The sequence below is a fragment of the Herpailurus yagouaroundi genome, unplaced genomic scaffold (genome assembly GCF_014898765.1).
Source record: "Herpailurus yagouaroundi ecotype Mexico unplaced genomic scaffold, PumYag 100, whole genome shotgun sequence".
In the NCBI taxonomy this organism is placed as follows: domain Eukaryota; kingdom Metazoa; phylum Chordata; class Mammalia; order Carnivora; family Felidae; genus Herpailurus; species Herpailurus yagouaroundi.
Window position 1 is genome coordinate 69,618,683 of NW_024412391.1, and position 27,589 is coordinate 69,646,271.

The 27,589-nt window shown below is 41.0% G+C and overlaps 1 protein-coding gene and 1 pseudogene across 4 annotated transcripts in view; both read left to right on the forward strand.

The window, feature by feature from the left end:
- ABCB1 (ATP binding cassette subfamily B member 1) overlaps positions 1 to 27,589 on the forward strand; it is a 238,509-nt gene that overhangs the window by 185,564 nt on the left and 25,356 nt on the right. For 3 of the 4 annotated variants that reach the window (XM_040472766.1, XM_040472762.1, XM_040472765.1), the window contains 7 exons: positions 6,736 to 6,897; positions 7,968 to 8,144; positions 8,691 to 8,837; positions 10,860 to 10,967; positions 16,239 to 16,316; positions 19,238 to 19,321; positions 25,319 to 25,522. In XM_040472766.1, coding sequence (XP_040328700.1) covers positions 6,736 to 6,897; positions 7,968 to 8,144; positions 8,691 to 8,837; positions 10,860 to 10,967; positions 16,239 to 16,316; positions 19,238 to 19,321; positions 25,319 to 25,522 — 960 coding nt within the window. The remainder of the gene's footprint in view (positions 1 to 6,735; positions 6,898 to 7,967; positions 8,145 to 8,690; positions 8,838 to 10,859; positions 10,968 to 16,238; positions 16,317 to 19,237; positions 19,322 to 25,318; positions 25,523 to 27,589) is intronic. The other variant, XM_040472764.1, reaches the window with a different exon arrangement.
- LOC121028774 (acyl-coenzyme A thioesterase THEM4-like) lies at positions 11,234 to 13,285 on the forward strand (annotated as a pseudogene).

Here is a 27,589-nt window from a genome sequence, read left to right on the forward strand (position 1 = left end):
TGTCTTTTTCCTGTTCGATATTCTTTCCTGCTTTGCTGAAGATTAATTGAGCATTTAGTTGTGTGTTCACTTCTGGGTTTTCTCTTCCGTTCCATTTATCTTTGTGTCTGTTTTTGTGCCAGTACCATCCTGTTTTGATCACTACAGCCTTGTAATATAACTTGAAGCCTGGAATTGTGTTGCTTCCTGCTTTGCTTTTCTTTTTCAAGGTTGCTCTGCCTATTTGGGGTCTTTTGTGGTTCCCTATACATTTTAGGATTGTTTGTTTTAGCTCTGTGAAAAATGCTGTTGGTGTTTTCATAGGGATTGCATTAAATCTATAGATTGTTTTGAGTAATACAGACATTTTGACACTGTTCTTTCAATTCATGAGCATGGACTGTTTTTCCATTTCCTTGTGTCATATTCAATTTGTTTTATTGGTGTTTATAAAGTTTCAGGGTACAAGTCTTTCACCTCTTTGGTTAGATTTATTCCTAGGTATCTTACTGGTTTGGGTGCAATTGTATACGGATGATTCCTTTTCTGATGTTTCATTATTGATATCTAGAAATGCAGCAGATTTCTGCATGTTGATTTTGTACCCTGCAACTTTACTGAATTCATGTATCAGTTCTAGCAGTTTTTTGGTAAAGTCTTTTGGGTTATATAGAATATTATGTCGTCTGCAAGTAGTTTTACTTCTTCCTTACCAGTTTGGATGCTGTTTATTTCTTTGTGCTGTCTGATTGCTATTGCTAGGACTTCCAGTACTATGTTAAATGATAGTGGTGAGAGTAGACATGTCTGTCTTGTTCCTGACCATAGAGAAAAAATTCAGTTTTTTCCCACTGAGGATGATATTAGCTGTGGGTTTTTCTCTTTTTTTAAGTTTATTAATTTTATTTTGAGAGAGACAAAGTGAGAGAGAGAGACAGAGACAGAGAGAGCAAGTGTGCAAGTGGGGGGAGGGACAGCAAGAGAGGAAGGAGAGAGAATCCCAAGCAGTCTCCTCACTCTCAGCACATAGCCTGATGTGGGACTTCAACTCACGAACTGTGAGATCATGGCCTGAGCTGAAACCAAGAGTCAGATGCTCAACCAGCTGAGCCACCCAGGTGCTCCAGCTGTGGGTTTTTCATATATGGCCTTTATTATGTTGAGGTATATTCCCTCTAAACCTACTTTGTTCAGGGCTTTTTACCATGAATGGATGTTGTACTTTGTCAAATGCTTTTTTTGAATCTATTGAAATTATCATATGGTTCTTATCTTTTCTTTTATTAATGTGGGGTATCCTGTTGATTGATTTGAGAATATTGAACTACCCTGAGTAAATCCCACTTGATTGTGGTGGATGACTTTTTAACGTATTGTTGAATTTGGTTTGCTAGTATTTTATTGAGAATATTTATATCCATGTTCATCAGGGATATTGACCTGTAGTTCTGTTTTTAGTGGAATCCTTATCTGGTTTTGGTATCAGGATAATGCTGGCCTCATAGAATGGATTTGGAAGTTTTCCTCCCTTTTCTATTTTTGGAATAGTTTGAGAAGAATGGGTATTAATTCTTCCTTAAATGTTTACTGGAAATCACCTCTGAAGCCACCTGGCCCTGACTTTGTTTGTTGGGAGTTTTTTGATTACTGATTCAATTTCTTTGCTGGTTATAGTCTGTTCAAGTCTTCTATTTCTTCCTGTTTCAGTTTTGGTAGTTTATATATTTCTAGGAATTTATCCATTTCTTTCAGGTTGTCCAAACTGTTGACATATAGTTTTTTATAATATTCTCTTATAATTGTATTTCTGTGTTGTCGGTTGTTATTTTTCCTTTCTCATTTGTGATTTTATTTATTTAGGTCCTTGCTCTTTTCTTTTTGATAAGTCTGGCTAGAGGTTTATGAATTTTATTAACTTTTTCAAAGAACCAGCTCTTGATTTCATTGACCTAGTATGTGGTTTCCTATATCATTTATTTCTGATCTAGTCTTTATTATTTCCTTCCTTCTAAGGCTCTAGGTTTCATTTGTTGTTCTTTTTCTACCTCCTTTAGGTGTCAGAGTGGGTTGTTTATTTGGGATTTTTCTTGCTTTTGAAATAGGCCTGTATTGCTATATACTTCCCTCTTAGAACTGCTTTTGCTGCATCCCAAAGGTTTGGGACTTCTGTGTTTTCATTTTTATTTTTTTCCGTGTATTTTTAAATTTCTTCTTTGATTTCCTGGTTGACTCATTCATTGTTTGATAGCGTGTTGTTGAGCCTCCATGTATTTGTGGTCTTTTCAGATTTTTTCTTATGATTGACTTTATTTCATAGTGTTGTGGTCAGAAAAGGTGCATGGTATGATTTCAATGTTTCTGTGTTTGTTGAGGTTTTTTGTTGTTGTTGTTGTTGGCTAATATGTGAACTATTCTGGAGAATGTTCCATGTGCACTTGAAAAGAATATGTATTCTGCTGTTTTAAGATGAAATGTTCTGAATATATCTGTTAAATCTATCTAGTCCAGTGTGTCATTCAAAGCCATTGTTTCCTTGTTTATTTTCAGTTTAGATGATCTGTCCATTGATGTAAGTGGGTGTTAAAGTCCCTTACTATTATTGTGTTATTTCAGTTAGTTCCTTTATGTTATTAATTGTTTTATGTATTTGGGTGCTTACATGTTGGGTGCGTAAGTATTTGTAATTGTTATATCTTCTTGTTGGATTGTCCCCTATATGATTATATAATACCCATCTTTGCCTCTTTTTACAGTCTTTGTTTTAAAGTCTGGTTTATCCACTCTGGAAAACTGTGGATGTTCCTCAAAAAATTAAAAATAGACCTACCCTATGACCCAGCAATAGCATTGCTAGGAATTTACCCAAGGGATACAGGAGTACTGATGCATAGGGGCACTTGTACCCCAATGTTTATAGCAGCACTGTCAACAATAGCCAAATTATGGAAAGAGCCTAAATGTCCATCAACTGATGAATGGATAAAGAAATTGTGGTTTATATACACAATGGAATACTACGTGGCAATGAGAAAGAATGAAATATGGCCCTTTGTAGCAACACGGATGGAACTGGAGAGTGTGATGCTAAGTGAAATAAGCCATACAGAGAAAGACAGATACCATATGTTTTCACTCTTATGTGGATCCTGAGAAACTTAACAGAAACCAATGGGGGAGGGGAAGGAAAAAAAAAAGGTTAGAGTGGGAGAGAGCCAAAGCATAAGAGACTCTTAAAAACTGAGAACAAACTGAGGGTTGATGGGGGGTGGGAGGGAGGGGAGGGTGGGTGATGGGTATTGAGGAGGGCACCTTTTGGGATGAGCACTGGGTGTTGTATGGAAACCAGTTTGACAATAAACTTCATATATTGAAAAAATAAATAAAGTCTGGTTTATCCAATATAAGTATTGCTACTCTGGCTTTCTTTTGATATCCATTTATGTGATAAATGTTTCTCCACCTCCTCACTTTCAATCTGTAGGTGTCTTTGGTTCTAAAATGAGTCTCTTGTAGGCAGCATATAGATGGATCTTATTTTTTTTATTCATTCTGACACCCTGAGTCTTTTGATTGGAGTGTTTGATCCATTAACATTCAAAGTAATTATTGATAGAGCTGTATTTAATGCCATTTTATTACTTGTTTTGTCACTGTTTCTAGAGGTTTTCTCTGATCCTTTCTTGTCTTTTTCACTTTTGGTCTCTTTGTTGCACTCAAAGAGTACCCTTTAATATTTCTTGCAGGGCTTTTTTAGTGGTCACAAACTCCTTTAGTTTTTGTTTGTCTGGGAAACTCTATCTCTCCTTTTGTTCTGAATGGTAGCCTTACAGAATAGAGTATTCTTGGCTGCAGATTTTTCCCTTTCAGCACTTAAATATATCCTGGCACTCCTTTTTGACTTCCCAAGTTTCTGTTGAGAGATCTCCAGCTAGTCTTATGGGTTTTCCCTTGTAAGTTAACACTTTTTTTTCTTGCTGCCTTTAAGATTTTTTTTTATCACTATATTTTGCAAATTTAATCACAGCGTGTCTTGGTGTTGGCCTGCTTTTGTTGATTTTAATAGGAATTCTTTTTGTCTTCTGGATTTGGATGTCTGGTTTTGTTGTTGTTGTTGTTGTTAGATTAGGGAATTTTTCTGCTATTATTTCTTGAAATAATTTTTCTGCCCCCTTTTCTCTTCCTTTCCAGGGACTCCTATAATAGGAATGTTACTATGTTTGATGGAGTCACTGAGTTCCCAAAGTCTGTTCTCATATTCCACAATTCTTTCTCTTTTGTTCAGCTTTATTATTTTTCATTATTTTGTTTTCTAGGTCACTAGTTCATTCCTTTGATTCTTCCAGCCTGCTGTTCATTGCATCAAACCTGTTTCCAATCTCTGTGGTAGGGATCTCCCTGAAATCTTCTTTTCTCAAGTCCCCAGTGAAGATCCTTATGATTGTCGCTTTAAATTCTCCATCAGGCATGTTACTTATATCTGTTTTGCTTAGTTCTCTGGCCATGGATTTATCTTTTTCTTTCATTTGGGATAAATTCCTCTGTCTTAGTATGTTCTAAGTTTCTGCCTTCTTCTCTGTTAGAAAGGCCATTTATGTCTCTTGCTTCTGAAAATGATGACCTTATAAAGAAGTAGTCATGTAGTATCCAGGGCCTGGTGCTTCAGGGAGTGTCTCTGGTTTGTGCTATGTGTGCTCTGCTATTGTGTTTTGGCTGCTCTATCCTTCAGGCCAGGCATCTGCAGAGGCTCTCCTTGTCTGCTGTGGGCAGTGTTTGATCCTTGGCCTGAATGTGGTTTTAACTAGGTATGCTCTGGTCCGCTTGTGAAGTGAGACTTCATACCAACTCCCCAGAACTGAGGCCCTGCAGAACTCTCTGATTGGGAGATGTAGAGTGGGCAGGAGTTGGTGCTGGTCTTCTCAGGGAGGACCCCGCCACTCTGAGACTAAGGCAAGCCTGACTTAGAGTGGCAGTCCCGCCAGAGCATGGTGAGGGGGAGGTTGGTTTCAGCAAGTTAGGCAGCCTTTGTCTGAGCTGAGCGGTTTCCCTCAGGTAGCTCTCTGTTTATGCTGAGGGGCCGGGGAGGGAAGTGGCACCAGCCAGACAGCTCCTTTGTTCCCAGGAATGCTGCCTGACAGGGAAGTACTCCAAGAATAGTGGATAATCTCCCCACAGTTTACCCCAGATGTTTTTTTTAGATTGCTCTTTCCATACTGTCTGCCTCCAGGGTTTTTGCCTGCCTTCTTTCTAGGAGCAGCACAGTGACCTCTTGGCTCTATCCCAGCCAAGCTTGCTGACCTTTAAAACTCTAGGCTTTAGAGACATGGTGTGGGCAAGGGCTTGTCCTGGTCTTCTGGGGAAGGAGTCCACAGCACTGGGAATGAGACACGCTTGACCGAGAAGGACAGTTCTGCGAGAGCACAGGGGTGTGGAGTGTGGTGTAAGCGAGTCAAGCAGCCTGTGCCTGTGCTGGTGCTGGTGCTGGTGCTGGTGCTGCGGTGCTTCCTGCAGGTGACTCTGTGTTTATGTGAAATGGCGCCTGCCAGCTCCCTTGTCCCCAAGGGGCAATTCCATGAACTCTGCCCCCTGATCTGAGAACAGCAAACAGTATCCCCCAGTGTGCCCCAAGCATTTTTCAGGTAGCTGTTTACACACTATCTGTCCCCAGGTTGTTTGCCTGCCTTCTCTCCAGGAGCAGCACAGTGCCCTCCTGGCTCTGTCCCAGGCAAGCCTACTGACCTTTAAAACTCCAGGCTTTAAGGGGCACCTGGGTGGCTCAGTTGGTTAAGTGCCAGACTTCAGCTCAGGTCATGATCTCACGGTTTGTGGGTTTGTGGTTTGTGCCCCACGTCGGGCTCTGTGTTGACAGCTCAGAGTCTGCAGCCTGCTTCCGATTCTGTGTCTCCCTCTCTCTCTGACCCTCCCCCGTTCACGTTCTGTCTCTCTCTCAAAAATAAATACACGTTAAAAAAAAAAAAGAATGGGGAACTCTTTAAAAAAAAAAAGAAAAACATTTACATAGCTCTTCATTTTTCCATAATGCTTCTACCTAGGAGTGAGTACCATTTATTAAGCACTTACAGTGCATATATCATAACGTTTTGTGTACATTATATTATTTGATCATCACAACTACTCTTAAGAAGTGAGTACTAACATTATCTCCTAATATGTGAGTACTAATATTATCTGCTAATGTGAGTACACATATTATCTACTAATATGTGAACAAATCGAACTCACATAAGTTAGAAGAGTTGAATAAAATCCTAGAATTTATAATTGGCAGAACTAAGGTTTGAATTCAGATCAGTGTGACACTGGAGACTGAATGCTGCTGCCTCACACTCCTTGTCCATCTGAATCATCCAGAGATCCTGTGAGATGGGATTCCATGGATCCCCAGACTGATGCTATCTAGTCTGCACCAGTAATGCACATTGACCTGTGTCTGCTCTGACTGGCCAGTGCCTGGACCATAGCATTTTTTACTTTGTATAAACCCCTTATTACTATTGTAAACTGAGGCTGATAGAGGTTAAGTAAAATATTTAGAAGCTTACATAACATTGCTAGGTGATTATCATATTTGTGTTAATAATAAAACATTTTTAAATCATTATCAATTGACTATACATTTACTGAAGCAAGAGTACCTTATATAGTTTAGATGGCTTTACAGTGTCCAAGTAAATCTAAATTGAATGAATTTTTGCATGTAATTGTCCATTTATTCAAAAACCTAACCTTTCTCTTTAGGCCAGAAAAGGCCGGACCACCATAGTGGTAGCTCATCGTTTGTCTACAATTCGTAATGCTGATGTCATAGCCGGTTTTGATGATGGAGTCATTGTGGAGAAAGGAAATCATGATGAACTCATGAAAGAGGAAGGCATTTACTTCAAACTTGTCACAATGCAGGTATAATCCAACTATAGAATTTTCCTGAACTGTCTCAGGTATAAGCTGGTTTTGTGTGGTTAGTACTATAAACATTACTTGATTTTGTTAATAAGTGAGAAAAATAACTGGGGAATTCAGACCAGATTTTTTCCCCATTTAAAAGGAGGGAAAATAAAGAAGGATAATTAGAGAAAATTAAACATTTTAAAACGTTGAAAGGTAATCTATCCACCATAGTAGGCATTAGCCACATGTAATTACTGACATGTCAGTGGTAGTTATTCTGAAATGAAGTGTTTTAGGGAGAAAATGCATGCCATATTCCAAGGACGTGGTACCAAAGAAGAATGCAAAATATCACAGTAAGTTTTTATATTGATTGCATGTTGAAATGCCAGTATCTTGCATATATTAGGTTTAAACCAAATACATAGTACAAACTGATTTCCCTCATATTTTTTAATGTGGCCACTGAGAAAATTTTATTTTATTTATTTATTTTTCATTTTAAAAAGTTTTTTTAACATTTATTCATTTTTGAGAGACAGAGACAGAGTGTGTTGGTGAGGGGCATAGAGAGGGAGACACAGAATCTGAAGCAGGCTCCAGATTCTGAGCTGTCAGCACAGAGCCCGACATGGGGCTGGAACCCATGAACCATGAGATGATGGCCTGAGCCAAAGTTGGACGCTTACCTGACTGAACGACCCAGACTCCTCAGCTACTGAGAAAATTTTAAATGACAAGTATGGGTCACAGAATGGCTTGGATCATATTCCCATTGATAGCACTGGTCCAAAGCAAATAGGATTGAGGCCCAAACAACCACAAAAAGGACATCACAACGTAAGATATAGGGAAAGGATGTCCTGTTATTTCAGCATATTCAGTGGCAGTCCTTCTTCGGTGGTTTTAATTTTCAAATATATCACACATTCACACATGCACAGAAACCCTCAGCAACTTAACTTTATCCTTTCCTATAATGATGTAAATTACCACTTCCCTTGATAGCTGATGGTTGGCAATTAACTTTCATTATTTTTTCCCAGCCTAACCCACTTGTGCGTATTTCTTGTTTACTTTAGACAAGAGGAAATGAAATTGAATTAGAAAATGCAGTTTATGAATCCATAAGTGAAATCGATGCCTTGGAAATGTCTCCAAAAGATGCAGGATCCAGTTTAATTAGAAGAAGATCAACCCGCAAGAGTATACATGCATCACAAGGCCAAGATAGAAAGCTTGGTACAAAAGAGAACTTGGTATGGAGGAGGATGTAGTTATGTCTTCAACCCTCTCTCTGTGGCTTTCGTAGTTTGGTGGGCTAGCAGTGGGGTGGTAGGGGTCAAAACAAGAAAGGGTTATCCAGAATCCTCCTGTCGTGTCTCCCAAAACCTTCCACAGACCAAATCTCAACATTTTAGATTCAGGTTAGAATGTATAAATGAGAATTTACAGGCCAAGAATTTTACAATTAGAATTTATAGTGTTAAAGAGATTCTAAGGGGTCTTCAAATATGGATAGCTCTATTCTTTTATCCCTACTTGTAAATCCTCTTGTCCTGTTCCAAGTGTGATTTTCCAGATGTCCGGTTGAATGTTTGTGGAGACAGCATTTATTTCTTAAAATATAAAGGAGTAATATAACAATCTTTTTTAAAAAGTTAAATAGCCACCAATTCATAAGAAAACAGGAATAAAAAAAATCTTCATTTAAAAATTTGTGCATAATGAAGAACTGTGCATCATTAAATCAATTGAGGATCAGTCTTTTTATAACTAGCCTGTTGTCATATTTTGTTTCCCAGGATGAACATGTACCTCCAGTTTCCTTCTGGAGGATTCTGAAGCTCAATATAACTGAATGGCCTTATTTTGTGGTTGGTATATTCTGTGCTATTATAAATGGAGGCCTGCAACCAGCATTTTCAGTAATATTTTCAAGGATTATAGGGGTAAGTGTTTATGTCCATTGTTTTGGATTGACTTGTGAGGCCTGACTAAAGAATGAGCTGTTTATATTTGTAAGTGTACACACAAGCCACAAAAAAATGAGGACCTTCATATGAAACTCTGCAACTTGAAGATGTAAGAATGCAAATCTGATTTGTGATAGAAAGACTACTTTTTCAAGCTTTCCTTCATCCTTGCGGTTGGTTGCTGTCTTAGGGCCCAGATTGCTGAAATAGTCACAAAACCGACTAGATGACTCTCTCTTGCCTGCCATCACTGGGCTCTGAGTAGACATCATGAAAAGTCCTGTCACCAGTGTGCTTGTCGACTGGCTTGAGACAGAGCCATTCTGGGACAGACGCACTTGTCAGGACACAAGCAGGAATGCCGCCTCTGTGAGGTGTCCATCCCACTTGTAAAGATGAAAACAAAAAGCAACAGCTTCTGAAAGGTTGACATATTTTGTCTGCACCTGCTTTTAAGGAAGGCATTTTCAACAATAATGCTACAACCCAGGCAGGAATGCTCTCTGTTTAATGGTAGATGTTCATATATCAAGCTGAGGATACCCTTGCCATCATACCTGCTGAAAAAATTGCAGACAAAGAAGTTGATCCCTACATGAAGGATGCGAAACTCTAACTTGTGATTATACTAAAAACTACGTAAATATTCAGCTCTCTACCCATGCTTGGCTAACTTATTTCTGGTTGATACTCATATGTATAATGTATTCATTCAAGAAATATTTTTTTCAGTGACTGCTCTGAGCCATATACTATTCTAGGTGGTGAAAAATACCAAGAAGGAGTTAGTGTCTGATTGCATAGAGCATATGTTCTAGGACAAGGGTTAGCAGACTTTTTCTTTAAAGGGTAAGATAGTAAACAGTTTAGATTTTTAGGGCCAGATGGTCTCTGTTGCAAATACTTAGCTCTACTGTTGTAGTGCAGAAGCACCCATATACAAGCAGAAACAAACATGGCAGTATCCCATTAAGGCTTTATATAGACATTTGGCTGGTGGTCCACAGGGAGCTGATCCACACAGAATTTAAGGCTGTGGGCTCTGAGTTAGATTGCTCGTGTTTATCTCTTGGCTCATCACTTGCTGGCTGTGTTAACTCAAACAGGTTAATTAGCCTCTCTGAGCTTCAGTTACCGTTTATAAAGTGGTGATGATAATAAACCTTAGGAGGTGATAGGATAAAAGGAACAATATACATGAATTTGTGTAGAAGAATATCTGAATATCTGTCACAGAATAAGGGCTTGCTGATTGTTTGCTTTTTTTTTTTTTTTTTGGTTGCAATAACTAATCATCAAAAATTGATCTCCTCTAAAAGGCTGTCGTTACTTTACAGAGTATAAAGTTGAATAGGTTGGATTAGGAGTGTAGCTCTGTTACAGGACAGTTTTGGCCCACTGTGAAGGGAGTTGTTTGTTTCCTGGGAAGCGGTGACTCTCTGTGTTCTCTAAGCCCAACACATCCTATGAGCCTTCTTACCATCTCTGGAAAGATCTCCATGTGTGGTGCTGGGTCAGCTGGCTGTCCAGCCGTCCATCCTCCAAAAAAGCCTACCTCAAGGAGGCTCCTTTCATGCCGAAGGCCTTGGCTCTCTCTAGTTTACCAAAACAGCATCGGCAGGTTTGTTTCCAGTTTGAAATGTTCAAATTGTAAAACAAAAGTGCCATTGAGTGTGGTTTCCCATCAAAAGAAGAAGACAGTATTTATTCTCATTTCTACTTTACATAGTAGGTGTGGCTCTTGTGGCACTCAATTACTCCAAGAGGGGTGTGCCCAGAAAAAGGAGTGGATCCCTTTAGGAACGACAGACACATTCTCAGCCCCTAAGGAAGGAAGAGTACACACACCTTTAGATTTGGCATTAGGGAAACCAGCCCTGACTTCTGTTTTACTAAAGCTATCTTGACCCCCAAATACTATGCTTGACAGGACACGAGTCAGACCCAGAATGACTTCCTTAGGCCTTGAACTGAAACCTTTCAATATTTTCTTAACAGGTTTTTACCAGAGTTGAGGATCCTGAAACAAAACGACAGAATAGTAACATATTTTCATTATTGTTTCTAGTCCTTGGAATTATTTCTTTCATTACATTTTTCCTTCAGGTAAATATCTACATTTTCACTTGATTCATTTTGGGGAATGCATTATTATTCAACTGGGGAAATTTCTAAACGTCTGTGTGATTTTTTCTTATAAATTGGACTGTTAGCAACCAAGTTTCTTTGACATACTCATTTATTATTTTTTTAAGTTTTATTTTTATTTATTTTGAGAGAGAGAGAGAGACAGAGACAGAGACAGAGAGCGAGCCCCCAAGTGGGGGAGGGACAGAGAAAGGGAGAGACAATCCCAGACAGGCTCTGCATTGTCAGTGCAGAGCCTGATAAAGGCCTCGAACTCACAAGCCATGAGATCATGACCCGGGCTGAAGTCAGACGCTTCATGGACTGACCCAGTGAAGCTCAGTCCCTTCTTTGACATAATTAAAACAAAGATGTTTTGCTTTCACTTTGCTTGGTTACCTTTTCCTCCCCAACATGACTTCCTCTAACTGAAATATTAATGAAATCAGAGGGAAGCAGGTATTTGATCTAATACAATGATTCAAAATGAAAGCTAGGTACTCAAAAATGGAATTCAGGGAATCCCTGGACATAAGTTTGGATAGAAATACTGCCAGTCACTTTAAGTATTCAAAATGCTTTGGTATGTTCTGAAAACAACAAAAAGCAAAAAACACGTTAAGCAAGTCACACTATTTTAAAAATGTTTGAAGAGTTTATCATTCAACTTTTGCTAAAGGAGAAAGAACCTTTTTAATGATGGAAGAATGCCAGTCTTCAAACAGAAAGTGTATGACACATTTTTGAAGAGTCAGATTTTGCAGCTTGCAAATGATTTGGCTGGAACAAAACTGTAATGGAATTAAGTGCTCTAAAAGTTTAGTATGATAAGGCGGTGTTAGACTTTGATTCAAGTATGAGCTGCACCAATTCCTAATTTTGTGTTTGGGGGCAATAAAATAATTTAAACCAACCCTCAGTTTCCTCATCTATAAAATAGGAATATTAGTACCTGCCTCTTGATGACTGAAAGAAATAATTGTGACCTGGGTCTCGTGCCCCTCTGTGATGGGGGGAGGAGTGTGCTGGCCAGCAGCCATGCAATCTTTGGGACCAGAGAGAGCCCCACACACCTTTGGAGCCAGACTGCAAAGCTGCTTCCTGCATGGCCCACAGGGAGATGAGTCTCCACCGTCAAGGGATCCAGGGCCACTTCCAAGGTTGTTTTATTCTGAGAAGGTTATTTATAAGGACCATGCTCTTCCTAGCCCCAGCTGGAGCAAGGACATGGGCCTCCTCTTTGACCAGCTCCTGAGGAAAGATGCAGACAGCTCCTGGAAACATTTGCCTTCATATACAAATGTAAATCTACTGGAAAGATCAAAGACTTCAAAACCTTTTTTCCTCACACAAAGCCTATAAAAGAACAAATGTCACAGACCCCACTCTTTCCCAGAAGTTTTGAGGAAGGCCTGAGCTTTGAATATGCAATGTTTCATAATCATGCTGAAGAAAAGATACTTGCATATTTCAATGAGATACTTACTTGCAAGGAGCACGTAGATTCCTTCGTGGAGGTGCCATTGCCGCCATGATTACTGCTGCTGTTGGTATGTCTGCGGTTATAGCCGGGGGAATTGCCCTGGCTGCCAATCTCAACATCAGCTTTATTATATTTTTTAAGTTCTATTTATTTATTTTGAGAGAGCTAGTAAGCGGGGGAGGGGCAGAGAGAGTCCCAAATGCAAGAATCCCGATGCAGGGCTTGATCTCACAAACGACGAGATCATGACCTGAGCTGAAACCAAGAGTCCTGAAGCTTAACCGACTGAGTGGGCCAGGTGCCCCTCAACATCAGTTTTAAAAGGCCTATCCCCCTTTGCTCTGCTGTGATAAATAGCCAGCTTGATAAAGTTCAAGGAAGGAAATTATTTCCTGTAATGTTCAAAGTGTGGATGAGAAGACCCTGTACTCAGGGCCAACAAGCTTATCTATCAAGCTGGATCCTGAAAAAAGTTTGACATAAAAGAGCTGCTCATGCATTCTACACCAGTCTGCATTAGGCTCTCCTTCTGCCAGAAGAGGCTGTTGTCCCCAGTCCTCTTACGCTTGCTGTTGAGTTGCCCACAGGTTGAAGCCTGCTAACACCAGCCTTCCTGAACATAATTTTGGAATACAACTCCAGGAGCTCTTTTCGACTTTCTGAACTTTTTAACACAGAAGCATCCCCGTGAGAGTGTCATCAGTTGTTTGTGTCTCCTTAGGATAGGTGTCTCCTTCTCCTAAATTTGAATGGGCTCTTTAAGGTTGCACAAGCACAATGCTGCCCCATTGTAGACCAGAGAAAAAATTCATACTGAAACTTTTAAAAATATTTTTTAAATCACTTTTTTTTTTTCAACGTTTTTATTTTTATTTTTGGGACAGAGAGAGACAGAGCATGAACGGGGGAGGGGCAGAGAGAGAGGGAGAGACACAGAATCGGAAACAGGCTCCAGGCTCTGAGCCATCAGCCCAGAGCCTGACGCAGGGCTCGAACTCACGGACCGCAAGATCGTGACCTGGCTGAAGTCGGACGCTTAACCGACTACGCCACCCAGGCACCCCAAATCACTTTTTTAAAAAGTTTATTTATTTTGGGGGTGGGGGACAGAGAGAGAAGGAGACAGAGAATCCCAAGTACAATCTACACTCAGCACAGAACCCACTGCAGGGCTCAAACTCACAAACCATGAGATCATAACCTGAGCCGAAATGAGGAGTCAGGTGCTTAACTGACTGAGCCACCCACATGCCCCCATAGTGAAACTTTTACTGCAGACTTGGAAATGCCAGAAAACCAAATGAAGGAATAAGTGTGTGTGTGTGTGTGTGTGTGTTATAAATTACAAAGCTACCTTTATTGTATCCACACCAATCTTTTTTGGCTACAGTAGGAAACACTAGTTCCTGTAAGAATGGATACTTCAAATCTGGATTCTAGGGATTAAACAATCATTGAAAGAGAGAAAGGAGAGAAAGGGAGAAGGAAGAAATAATGTGATCAAATTCCTAGGTCTGCGTGAGGCAGTAGCAAACAGTTGCTTATTGAATGAATAGATAATTAGCCACATGTAATTTTTTTAAGTCTATGTGTTTATTTGTTTATTTTGAATGAGAGAGCAAGAGCAGGGGAGGAGCAGAGAAAGAGGAGAGGGAGAATCCCAAGCAGCCTCCAAGCTGTCAGCATGGAATCTGACTCAGGGCTCAATCCCACCAACCATAAGATTTTGATCTGAACCAAAGTAAAAGAGTCAGTCGCTCAACCAGCTGAGCCACACAGGCACCCCTGACCTAAATATAATAGATTTGATACTTTAACTACATGCAAGATTGCCAGAGCAACTGTTAATGCCACAGAACGGAAAGATTGCCAAGTGTGAAGTTGGTTAAGGAGTTTCAAGGGTGGTAGGCTTTGAACTGGTCCCTTACATGTCGGAGGCGGAGACGTGAACTGCTGAAGCAAAGGCCGTGAAAGCAGTTACCTTTGTAACATAATGATGCTCCAGGATACTGGAGCCGGACTTGCCTGGCAAAACTAAGTGAGAACAAAGGCTCTAAATTATAGGACCTCAGAGCTGTAGAGCTGGCAATGTGCTGAACAATGTTAGAATGCTCAGCCCTTCATTTAGAAACCAAAGGAGGGAGCTCTGTGGGTGATTAAGTTTCAGGCTCTGGGTTCCCATTTTGGTTGGAATTCTCACAGACCCAGATTCGGGTTCCAACTCTGCCACCTTACAATTGTGTCTGTCGTCTCTCTAAACCTTAGCTTCGTTTGTAAAGCGGTTATACGGTTGTCATAAGGATGACCTTCTCCCATCATTAAAAGGGTTGTCATAGGTGTACACACATATATGTGTATGTGTTTGTGTACTTTGTATAAAGTACAGTGTCAGAGTAATCACTTAAAAATGGCTAGGTCCCTATAGAAATAACGGTAATATTCCTGCAGTGAGGGAGATATTTCACATTTCATTCAGTCCAGTGACAGAAACCTTAATCTGGCCATGTCTAAGTAAATTTACTGTTTTAGTAATTTCAGCCTTCAGTTCAATTAACCCAGGGTTTCTCCCTTTCCTCTTTCTTCCAGATCAGTGTCTATGTTAGCAGAGGAATAGAGAGTAGAGGCATGTCACGTGCCTGCCTGCTTCTTGCTGGCACCTGGCAGGGCCCACGGCCTTCAGTTACGTGGTCCAACCCGGCTGTGCCCCTTTATCAGAACCACTTGGAAGAATTGGCTCCTGCTTCACTTGTGCTCTTTGCGTGTGTTTCTTCTCTCTCTTGCTAATGTGTCTCAGTGAGCCCAGAGGAGCTATGGCTGCCCTCTTCCACGTCTCTGATTCTGCAGGGACTTGGGCTGTTATTCGAGCCTCTCCTCTTCTGATGCACCGTCGGCCATTTCCACTCTGCTTTCTCCATGAGATTGTGTGTCAGGCCTCGTCCACAGACTGCTGCTTCCTGGAGCTCCAGAAAGAAAGGGGGATGCTGCTCCATCCTAGTCCTAAATCCCCACACCCACTGGGATGAGGGTTCTGATATCCTCCCTCCCCAGATGTGGCTGCATGGCAGCACACTCACATCTGACTCTTTATTTCCCCGAGTAACTCTTCCCTCCTCCCAGACACAGAAGGTTATATCCTTGGGGGAAGAGGAGAGGCAGTGCAGAAAATTCCTCTTGGTGTCTTCTTCCCCAGACTATTTTGCTTATACACCTTTTTTTTTTTTTAAAAAAAAAAGCTTCGAAACTGGGAATTTGTTATCTTTGTTCTCTGCATCCTTTATGGCTGGGGTGACCAAATACTTCTTTTTTCTCACATTATACCTCAGGTCCTGGTGTATTTATTAACAGCACCCCTTTTCATTCTCCAAGTATCCTGGTTTGCATGATAGGTAATACAGCCACCCTGCTTCGAGTGCCCCTGTCTTCGGAACAACTTCAGCTTCCTGAGTGACAGACCCTGGTTCACCGGGAGAAATAAGCAGGGATAGGAATAGGGACAAAGAAACACATTTCCCAGTCAGCCCCTGATCAGCCCACCAGTAGCTGGGGAGTAGCAGTGATGGTTTCCAAGCGGGGCTCCCCTGGCTATGCGGCTGCTGTGGCTAGGTGCCCTTAGTACACAGTCACCGAAACACCACCAACCCTGAATCAGGCTTTCTGACTTTGTCTGGTGTCCCCGTTAGCCGTGACCTCAACTCTCCCTCCTTTCGTGTAGCCCATGGCTGGGTCTGTGACAAGTCTTCTTCCTTGTGTCATGTTCTTCTTCACAGGGCTTCACGTTTGGCAAGGCTGGGGAGATCCTCACCAAGCGGCTCCGATACATGGTCTTCAGATCCATGCTAAGACAGGTATGTCTGCTGAGGATTGTGCCGGGGCTGTGCAGAACTCCCCGCTTGGGCCCGTGGTCTCGTGCAGAGGGAGTGCAGTTGGGTTTCTCAGAGCGAACTCCTGCAATGGTCTTCCCTCGGTCTCTCCTCAGAGATGTGCCTGGACCGCCACCCCCCAGGTTGGGCTCAGAGGCCCTGCTGTCCATCTGCTGTGGGTGGGACAAGGAATGGGATCATCACAGATGGTCCCCAGAGCTGGTTCACCTCCAGTTTGTGTTGGCAGCTGGAGGCAGAGTCATCCCTTTCCTCTCTTTCTTTCCTTCTTTCCTTCTTTCCCCTCGGAACCCATATGTGTGTCTTCCCACCAAGAGATGCTACCTGTGCCCTTTCCTCAAATCAAAATGTATCCCGACTGCCCAGTTTTTTCTTTGCTGTGGCCAGACTGATAGAGCAGTTCAGCTCATAGTGTTCGTTACAAGCTGATAACGGCTTACTAGAATGCCTCTTACATTTTCCACCTTCAAAACCCTAACAACAGGCAGACGTGAATATTTTCCTGGGGAAAGGGGGAGGAGCTTCTGGGAATGTAACCCAAAGCAGTCCAGTTCTAAGGGAGAGTTTCTTTAACAACCATGAAAATTTTGTGTGTGAGTTTATAACCCTCCATCTTAAAATTACTGATCACTTGCCAGCGAATAACATGAGGCTCCAGAAGGATGCCCTGGACATGCCAGGAGTACTGGAATCCTGGCTGAGAAGCATCAGTTTGCTGTGTTAGGATTTCTAGTTGGCATTCACATCTTCTCAGCTGTCTTTGGTTCCTCAATCCTTTCCCACCTACACCACCATTACTTTAAAAGAAGCATATTTAGGGGTGCCTGGGTGGCTCAGTCGGCTAAGCGTCCGACTTCGGCTCAGGTCATGATCTCACGGTCCGTGAGTTCGAGCCCCGCGTTGGGCTCTGTGCTGACAGCTCAGAGCCTGGAGCCTGTTTCGGATTCTGTGTCTCCCTCTCTCTCTCTGACCCTCCCCCGTTCATGCTCTGTCTCTCTCTGTCTCAAAAGTAAATAAACGTTTAAAAAAAAAAAAAAGAAGCATATATTTATGGCAGTTGCTGGCCCATGACTGGCACAGCCAGGACTGAATTGAATGAGTAACAGAGCACTGTTTGATGGGGGCGCTGTCCTAGGAGTCTGAGTCAAACCATATTTATAACTGAGATTCCAGTTAGGATTGAGGCTGAACTTGGTCCAGAACCAAATGCCCCATTATCCCGCCAGCTGCCAGGCCTGCTCTTAGGTCTGTTATACTTCGGCAGTTGAGCTGATGGTTTGTGTAATGCCCTCTCCATAAATTATTAAATCTATCAAATACACATTAAGGACCTTCTGCTTGCCATAATACTAAGTATTGTCAGGCATTCAAACCTCAACAGTCCCTGTCTTCAAGGAAGTTACATGCCAGTAGAAGAGGCACTTAAACACAATAATTCTAAAAAGCAAAATGATACATGCTATGATAATTTAGAACACTTTCTTTTTCATTAATACTTTGGGGGGAAATGGTAGATACTGCTTTAATTGCAAGCCACCAGGACCATAGTTATTTTTATTAAAGATATAAATTCATACTTCAAACTCACAATCTTTTTAGTATTTATGTATTTAAAAATGTAAGTGGCTTTATAGAAAAAAAATCCCGTTGTATGTAATTCTTAAATTTTAATCTAGATTTCTTTTGTTGATTTTTTTAAACCCAATTCATTTATTCTGCCCTGAACTATAATAAGTTATCTAAACTGCCTATTCAACTTCTCTATTTAGATATCTAAGTAGCATTTCAATCTTATATCTAAAATTGCACTTTTGAAAAAAAAAGTTAAAAATAAAATTGAACTTTTGTTTCTCCCCTCTGTACAGGGCTTACTTTTTACCTAGTCTTCCCCCATATCCATAATGGTAGCTCCATTCTACCAGTTGTTCAGGCTAAAAACTTTGAGGTCATTTTTGACTCCTCCCTTTCTATGTGATGTTATAATAACCTCCTAACTGGTCTCGCTGCCCTGATCCTTATTCAAATCCATTAGTTTCACCTAAGAGCCAGAGTCATTCTTCTCAAATATAAGTCAAGTCACATCCCCCTGCTCAAATCCTGCTAGAAGCTTCCCATATCCCTCAGGGTAAAATCTGGAATCTTTACAGTTGCCTCCCAGGTCATGATGTGGTCCCCACTCCCTCTCAGACCTCATCTTCTACAGCTTCCCCCCTTCCCCAATGTACAGTCTACACACTGGTTTGCTACACAAGGATGAGAGAGGGCAGGGGTAGGAAAGCCAAATGAGAATGGAGATCTGTCCAGAGGAAGAGACTTCTTTTACAAATTCACACAAAGGTACTCTTAAAGCTGTTAGCAGCCCTTAAGGCCTTCTTGGAGGTGCATAAACAGATCAAGTATGACTTTGCCTCAGGGCCTTTGCACATGCTATTTCTTCCTTCTCTCAAATATTTTTCTCCCTCTCTTCATTCAGATCTCTGCTTAAATATCACCTTAGAGAGGCCTTCTCTGTTCCCTAGTGCCTTTCTTCGCTTTTTTTCCTTCTTATTCTGATCTGTTTTTCTTCATTGCATTTATTTACACCTGGCCCTGTATGTATTTATTTACTTGTGGCATACGTCTCTAGAATCTAAGATTTATGAAAGCAGCAACATTTTCTTTTTTGTTCACTATTGTTTAGATCCAACAATTAAAATCACATTTGGAACAAAACACTCAAATTTTTTTGATAAATGAAATTATTTATATTCTTGTCTATTGAGTGTCAAATCTTGAGTGCTAAATACGAGGGATATAAGTGATAACCAACCTGACCCTGTCATTGCCCTAAGAGCTAAGAGTCTTGTAAATAGAGCTTTAAGATAATAAAATCATTTTCTGTGCCACAGGATGTGAGCTGGTTTGATGACCCTAAAAATACTACTGGAGCATTAACAACCAGGCTTGCCAATGACGCTGCTCAGGTTAAAGGGGTATGTGCCTCCTTTGTGCTGGTGTTTGTCTTAATTGGCTATTTTGGATCTCAGCAGGAAATTAATTTTCTCATCACAGGTGTTCTCATAATCATTAAAATGTTAAGTATTTAACACAGTATATATGCTTTATAGCAAAAATGTTAACTGCTTAAACATTATATATTGTGTAGTGTATACATAACTTACAAGCTTTCTTTTGTTATTTACTACTTAGTCATGCTATTAACAAGATACACATGGAAGGATAATTATTTAGAAAAGGAAGTACTTATCAGCATATCACGTAGGACCAGTCTGTTGTGATCAGTTAAACAGGAGAAAATTGTAGGGGTGCCTGGGTGGCTCAGTTGGTTAAGTGGCCAGCTTCAGCTCAGGTCATGATCTCACAGTTCGTGAGTTCGAGCCCCATGTCGGGCTCTGTGCTGACAGCTCAGAGCCTAGAGCCTGCTTCAGATTCTGTGACTCTGTTTCTTTCTGCCCCTTCCCCACTCAGGCTCTGTCTCTGTCTCTCTCAAAAAATAAACATTGAAAAATAATTTAAAAAACAAGAGGGGAAGGGAAGGGAAAAAATAGTTACAAACAGAGGGAGAGAGGCAAAGCATAGGAGACTTAAATATTAAGAGAACAAACTGAAGGTTGATGGGAGGTGGGGGAGAGAGGAAAGTGGGTGATGGGCATTGAGGAGGGCACTTGTTGGGATGAGCACTGGTTGTTGAATGGAAGCCAGTTTGACAGTAAATTATATTTTTAAAAATGAGAAAATTGTAATTGCTGCTGAAAAAAATAATGTGTGTAGTTTCTGTATGAACATTTAGGAGCATTGCAGTTTAGAGGAGAGGGAAGAAAAATGTAAAAGCAGGTTGAAAGAAATGAGAAGCACATTAAAAAAATTAAAGCAGTGGAACAACTATATCAGGCTACAAAGCTTAAATTTTACCACCACATGAATCTCTTTGATTGATCTAACTAGAAACTGTTGAACCAGGAGGTTTTGATTTGTGGATGAAATGACAATTTCTTCTTCTACAAACACAACTACAGCTGTTGATACCAAACTCCACAAGATAATGTAGAATTCAAAAAAACATGTGATCTCTCCTGTGTCTCTCCCTCACTTGAACCTTATTTATCTTTAAACCTTTCTATAAGGTAGCTCTATTTTAAAGTTTCTTCTATCTAGTAAATGGACCTTCTGTAAAAATAAATTGGGTTTTGAATGTGGAAGCACACACAGTTGTAAAATTACAGTATAAATCTTGGCGATTGTTTTAATACACATTTCTTTGCTTGAGGCAAACAAATCAACAAAAACTGAGGTTTAGATCAAGTTGTAGAGAACCTAACAGAGCCGAATGTGCCCTGCTTGAAATAACTTTGAACTTCCTAAAACAGACAACTCTGGCTCTATGGCATCTACACGGTATGTCACATTGTCGTTGAGTGCTGTGGAAAGAAAACAGCAGCAGGATAGATGGGTATGGGGATTCTGGTTGTCAGGTAAGGAAGGCCTCAAAGATCCGGTGATAGATGCAGGAGGCCTGAATGAGGGAAAGGTAGTAGCCCTGTAGATATGTAGGGAAAAGTATTTTAAACAGAAGGATCAGCAAGTGCTAAGGCCCTGAGGCTGAGAGCATTTCCATAACTGTTCCCAAAACAATAAAGAGGATAGTATGGCGGAGTAAAGTGAGTGAAAGGAAGAGTCATAAGAATTGAAATCAGTATTATATCTGGAAATAAATGGGAAACCATTGTAGGCTTTTGAACACAGGAATGATGGGATCTGAAATCTTTAAAGGCTGCTGTATAACAGGCTGAAGGGGGCAAGGGTTGAAGCAGGGACTCTATTGCCATAATCAGGGGAAAGATGATAGCATTTTAGACTAGGGTGGTCATAGTTAGGTGACACAAAGTAATCAGATTCTGGACATAGTTTGAAGGTACAGCCAACAGAATTTGTTGGTTACCTATGGGGAATAAGAAAACAGAGATCTAGAATGTCTCCACAATTTTTGACCTGCTTTACTTAAAAGCTAAAGTTGCTTTTTAATGAAACTGGGAGCCTATTGAGCAGAATTGAGGGAGAGTTAGAGTTCTTTTTGGAACATGACAAATTTGAGATGCCCACATTAGACGCCCAAGTGGAGATGTCAAGAAGGCAGGTAGACATGCAAGTCTGGAGTTGAGCACAGAAGTCTGTTCTGGAAATAGTATCTGGAGATTTTTCGGTGCATCGGTGGCTTATAAACCAATGAGACTGGATGAGATAGCCAAGGAACTTTGTACAGATAGAGATCCTTTACATCAGGGCTATGAGGATGGACCTGCAAAGAAGAGTGTGAAGGAATGGCCAGAGAGAAAGGAGAGCAGGGTCCTGGAAACAACACAAAGGGAGTGTTTCAGGAAGGAGCATTACAGGATATTAAGTACCACTGGTGAGTTTGTAAGGTGACCAAATGTTTCACCTCCGTGCCGCAGCCACATAGAAGGTGCTTTTGTTTCTCACAAGAACTGATTCTAGGGTATGGTGGGAACAACGTCTGTTGGGGAGTGGCTTCAAGAGGAAGGAGAAAAGAGGACTAACACAAATGGACAAATTGTTAATGGACTTTCTGGTAAATGGAGGAGAGAAATGGATGGTAGGTAGAGGACAGATAGCATCGGTCTCTATTTTTTAATTTACATTGGCATGACAGTCCATCACTGAGCCTGGGATAAATTTATTTTGCTCTCTCCCATCTTGCATGATCACTCTGGACAAACTGTGTCCTGAAATTTTGAAACCCTATTTTCCCTAGTTAAACTTTGCTGCCATACTTTAGTATGCCTTTCACAGAGACCTTGTTATATGTGCTTGCATAGGCACACACATCCCATATCCCTTTTGGTGTGAAGGCTACATCCTAGGGGAAACACGGACTCAGTTAGTTGCGGCAGAACCCTGAGCAGGTGCAGTCTGGGCATTGTGGGCTGGTAGTCCTTCCACCCTCCTCTGAAATGCTTCTGGGCTTATGGTCTGTTTTAAGGCTGTGGTCCCTTCCTCTATCTGTAAAATTTGTGGTCAGCCCTGTCCCTTGCTGTGATGTCCTCAGCCACATGCAACAAGTCCATTAGTCCCTGATGGCCTGCTGGTGTTGACTGTCTGCTTTTCACTTGTTTCTTCAAACTCACACTCTCATGGCCCCACGAGCACAGGTGCCTTCACAGCCTGTGTGAGCTACTGAGTTGGAACTGTTGTCCAGAACTTAAAACAGGGGCTAATAAAGAAGGACCAGGGGAGAAGAAGCAAGTAGGTATGTGAGTGCCATCAGAGCTAGAAAAGTCCGAAATAGCTATAACCACAAATTGGCCAAGACGGGACAATTGTATCCACCTGATGCTACCAGCTGACCAGTTTCTTTCTGATGGGGGATATGTGTGTAGGTGTGTAAATACGTGCACAGATACATGTGTAATACATACATATACACATGTGTACATATACACACTCATGTATACATATATATATCACATATACACACGCATCTGTGTGTGTATCTGTCTATTCCACAGTGGGAAGTAGTGAAATTAGTTTTTTATATCTAAAAACACCTGACATAATCAGTGCTGTCAAAAATCATTCCACCCAAGGCAGAACTAACCCCCAAGTTTGTGCGTATGTAGGTAGTTAGTGATAATGGTGACCTAGGCTAAATTTTTTTCACATTTAACTTCACCACCGGTGAAACATTTTCTCAGATGTATTTTTGAATAAGTAGCTTAATTCTGCTAAACATAAATCAGGAAGAAAATAGATCTCAATATTTTGCCTATGAAATGGTGAGCTTTTAAATTTTATTTGGGTATTAGGACTAGAATTCTGCAGGGGAAAAAGCAAATGAGAGCCACGCAGAGACCAAAAGCCACCACATCTTTAAAAAAATTTTTCCCCGGGAGAAGGTGGTTGAGGGAAGGATGAAGTTATAAATGTTTTTAATTTCAGAAGGTGGTTCAGGAAATAGGCTGTTTTTCCCCCAGTAAGCACGAATGTTTTAAATTAGATTTCAAGCAATACGGTCATGTGTGGAGGAGGAAATAAATAGCAGAACAGGGAGTGACAAGGAAGGGTGGGCAGAAAAATGAGTAGAAGAGGAAGTGAGATATAAATATGTGTACATACAGTGGGATGGAGAGGTTATGAGAGGTGATAGTGGGTTTCAGGAGTGAGCCTGTTTTTATCGGACCCTGTTTCACACTTGGGCTGTGGTTTTTGGAGTGTTACCTTCACTTGGCTCTACTTTTGAAATGAAAATTACCAGGCTGTGCTCTCTCATCCACTGTGGTCCTTAGAATTCTAGACTCCTACTCTATATGAGGAAAAGTTTTGGAACCGTGAGTGTTAGTCTTTAGAATACAGAACGGTAACTGGTGCCATGGCCCCCATGTGCTATATCAGGTTAAGCCAAGGAGCTAAATCTCCCCAGACCTCATCAGCTTAAGGTTCTCAATCTTTTCGCTCACCTTTCACGTACATTAAGCGAGAATTTGTCATCTTTGACCCATTTTACTTATTTTCATGGCCTTGACTGCCATCCAAAGCTGAACAGTCATAGGTCTGAAAGGTTAATGCGCTTCAGTCAGTCACCTGCCTTGAACTTGGGGAATGTTCTGAGCACTTCTCTCAGTTGGTTGCTGTGGGAAATGAATTCTGAGGAGGACTTGTAGATTCTAAGAACAGGGGCACTCTACATCCTCCCAGTGCCACAGACTCTCTCCAGGTTATAACCTTTGACTTTCAGGTTGAAAGTTTGCAAATACAGAGAGCTGGCTTTGAAATCCACTTCATTCTTTGACTTCGGCCGAATGTGGTTAAGCATCCCTTGAATACAACCTCAGTGACTGCATCAAATAAAAAGAAATGCCCCGTCATTTATGTTGTCTGATGCAATTCCTGGTACAGAATTTCATGTACAGAGGCTCCTGCTAGTTGTTGTGCCCTTTCCCCCTAATTACCGGTCTAGGGTTTATATCACATAAACACTACTGAATGATATCAGAGGGTTAATGCTGGGATGATGGGAAAGGGGGTGTGAAGGATTCTGTTCTAAAATTTAGAGGTAAGAGAAGTGTTGGTTATTAATCAGTGTGTTCGCTCATTTTGAGAGTTGGGGGAAATTTGTCCAAAGTCACAGAGGAGGTAGTGACCATTCTAGACTCTACTCCATCATGATCTTTAGCTAAGTCTGACCCCACTCAGGCAGAGGGAACTTTGAGAGTGGAAAAAAACATGGGCCATTTCCAGATCTGGGTGCCAGAGCAGGAATTTGGAATGGCTTGAGGGCTCAAGTGTTTCCAGGGTAGAGGAGAGAAGTACAGTATAGAGTAGTAAATTGACTGTATGGTTTGACTTCTGGCTTTAGGACTGGGAGTCACTGCATGCTACTGAAAGTCTTGCTTCAAGCCCCCTCTGGCATTCAAACTAAAGGCTCTGATGCCTGCCTAAAATCCTAAATTCCGTAATTTTCAGCTCTGTGTCATTGTTCCAAATCAAATAAATGCATGTTAAATTAAACACAATAAGCATCTCAAATAGGCCACGATATATTTGGATATCCTTAATGACAAATATTAGGCTTAACTTATGAGTAGCTATGCATCTAATGGAAATTTCCAACTGTCAGGCTATTTTATCTTGCTCATTTGCAGAGCTTTAGTGACCATGGTTTCATTGATTACTGAAAATTTTCTTGGTATCAAAAATCAGAAGAGATACAAATATGTAATTTAACTCTGAATTATTGATCTTCTACTTTGAGTATTTGCTCTGAAGTCATAGAAATCTTCATTTTAGAAACCAAGTGAACTTACAAGTAAATCTTTAGTTTTTATTTCGTAACTGAGAAGATAATTAATAGAACTTCATGAAGCTGAATTGTCATAATCCTCAAGAAAGTATAAGCATGGATCTAAAAGAGAATATGAAAGCATTTCTCTAATTTTTGTGTGTTTGTTTTATAGGCTATAGGTTCCAGGCTTGCTATCATTACCCAGAATATAGCAAATCTTGGGACAGGCATTATTATATCCTTAATCTATGGCTGGCAGTTGACACTTTTACTCTTAGCAATTGTACCCATCATTGCAATAGCAGGAGTTGTTGAAATGAAAATGTTGTCTGGACAAGCACTGAAAGATAAGAAAGAACTAGAAGGTGCTGGGAAGGTGAGTCTAAATACGACTTCCGATCTAATAGAGTAAAATATTCTAATCAGTACTGTTCTGTTACTCACTGCTACTACTGTGCTTGGAGAATGTTTTTATAATCATTCCTCACAGCGATCTTATTTGACACTGAATCAGCAGATTGGAAGCTGAAGAGAAGGAGCAAAACCAATTCTTAGGCTCACAGACTGATGACTAACTTTATTAAGCTTTTCTAAGTCAAACCATCATCTTCACACTCTTCCTCTACTCCCTCCCTTCCTCTCTCTTTCTTTCCCTCAAGTCAGCTGAAATCCATTCCTTTATTGAGGAAAGTAGCTTCATTTAATTACATATGATGGGGAAGATTAAAATAGTAAAAGGTCCTACAGGTATTTATTTTGTCAGGCGTAAATTATTAGCGTTCTTTCCTTTTTATCATGCTTCCTGTTAGCATCTTGTTTCTGTTTACCTTTACCCTCCTCCTCCTGCTGCTGCTGCTACTGTTACTCCTTTCTCCCTCTACTCCTCCTCTTCCTCCTGCTTTTCCTCTTCTCTCTCTCTTCCTCCATGCTTGTCTATTTGTTGTTGTTGTTGTTGTTTAAACAAATGCTTACATGGCATTTACTGTGTTTCCTTGGCAAATGCTTTCTTCCTCATTGTGATCCTATGAGGTAGGTTCTATTATTAGCTCCTCTTGCAGGTGAGGCTGAGACACAGGTGGGTAATCATCCCAATACCTTAGAGCTGATAAGCCTCAGAGCCAGGATTCAAAGTTGTGCCTCTGTTAAGAAACAGAGATGAGGGGCACCTGGGTGGCTCACTCAGCTAAGCATCCAACTTTGGCTCAGGTCATGATCTCACGGTTCATGGGTTCGAGCCTGCATCAGGTCTGTGCTAACGTCTTAGAGCCTGGAGCCTGCTTTCAGATTCGGTGTCTCCCTCTGTCTCTGCCCCCCCCCCCCCCCCCGCTCACACTCTGTCTCTGTCTCAAAAAATAAACATTAAAAAAGAAAGAAACAGGAATAAATCTGATATCACACAGTTTGTATATTGCAGAAATATAAATGGCCGGAGCATGGCTGAGCCCTAAAATTGGGTAGGGATACATCTATTAGTGGACCTTCCGAGGTTCCCAAGAGTTGGGGCAGGGACCGAGGAAGGTCAAGTGGCTCTGACTCTCTAGGCCTGTGTGTCTGAAGTACTTTGTTTCCAGGCCAGGCACCTCACCAGAGAATAAAGAATGACAAAGAGGGTACTTCTTCATGAAGGTTGATCATCACTGCTGACACTTTGTCCTCAAACATTGTACCTTATTTCCTTAGCATTCCTTCAGGAAATTCCTTTGGACCACAGCTTTAGTGCTTCCTAACTAGCGTCTGTGGGAAAAAGGTCTCCTCAGGCTATCAGAGGCCCAGTCTTGGGCCTCAGCAGGACCGTGCTGGCCCACAGGCATCTGGTTATGGTCTGGCCCATGTAACATTGGCCCCTGTCAGGGAACACTTGCTGTCACCAATCACTTCACTTAGTGCTGTTCTTTCTTGTTTTTTCCACCTAAGGTAGACTTTTCAAATGCGGGGAAGATGGAAAAATCTAGGACAAAATGTATTTTAAAAAAATGTATTACTCTTCAGTAGTATCATCGTTTCCTGAAGTGTTCAAAAAGTCCCACAAAGGAGACTTAGGTTGTTTATAGGAAGGAGGTGATTGAGAAGCTCAATTATAAGGAATTCACTGCACATCACAGACAGATTAGCACCTTTGAAGGGGCACATCAGATTTAAGACTCTTTTGGAGTTCTTTCACAGGGGCAAGACGGAAATGGATATGTGTACATGTGGCAGGTTTACTGCGCAAAGGTTAGGGGTGAGATAAATGCTGTGTTCAGTGGTGGTTCATGAGACAGGCAGAAGCAGGTGAGAAAAGTGGTGCTGGCGGCACATCTAGTCTATGTAATTTTGAATATCAACTCCCAAAGATCATCATTCTCAGGTTACCATTTAGTATTTATTATATCCCGAGCATCATGCAAAGAGTTCTGCATGCATTTTCCCATTTGATACTCTTAATAACCCTTTGAATTATTCC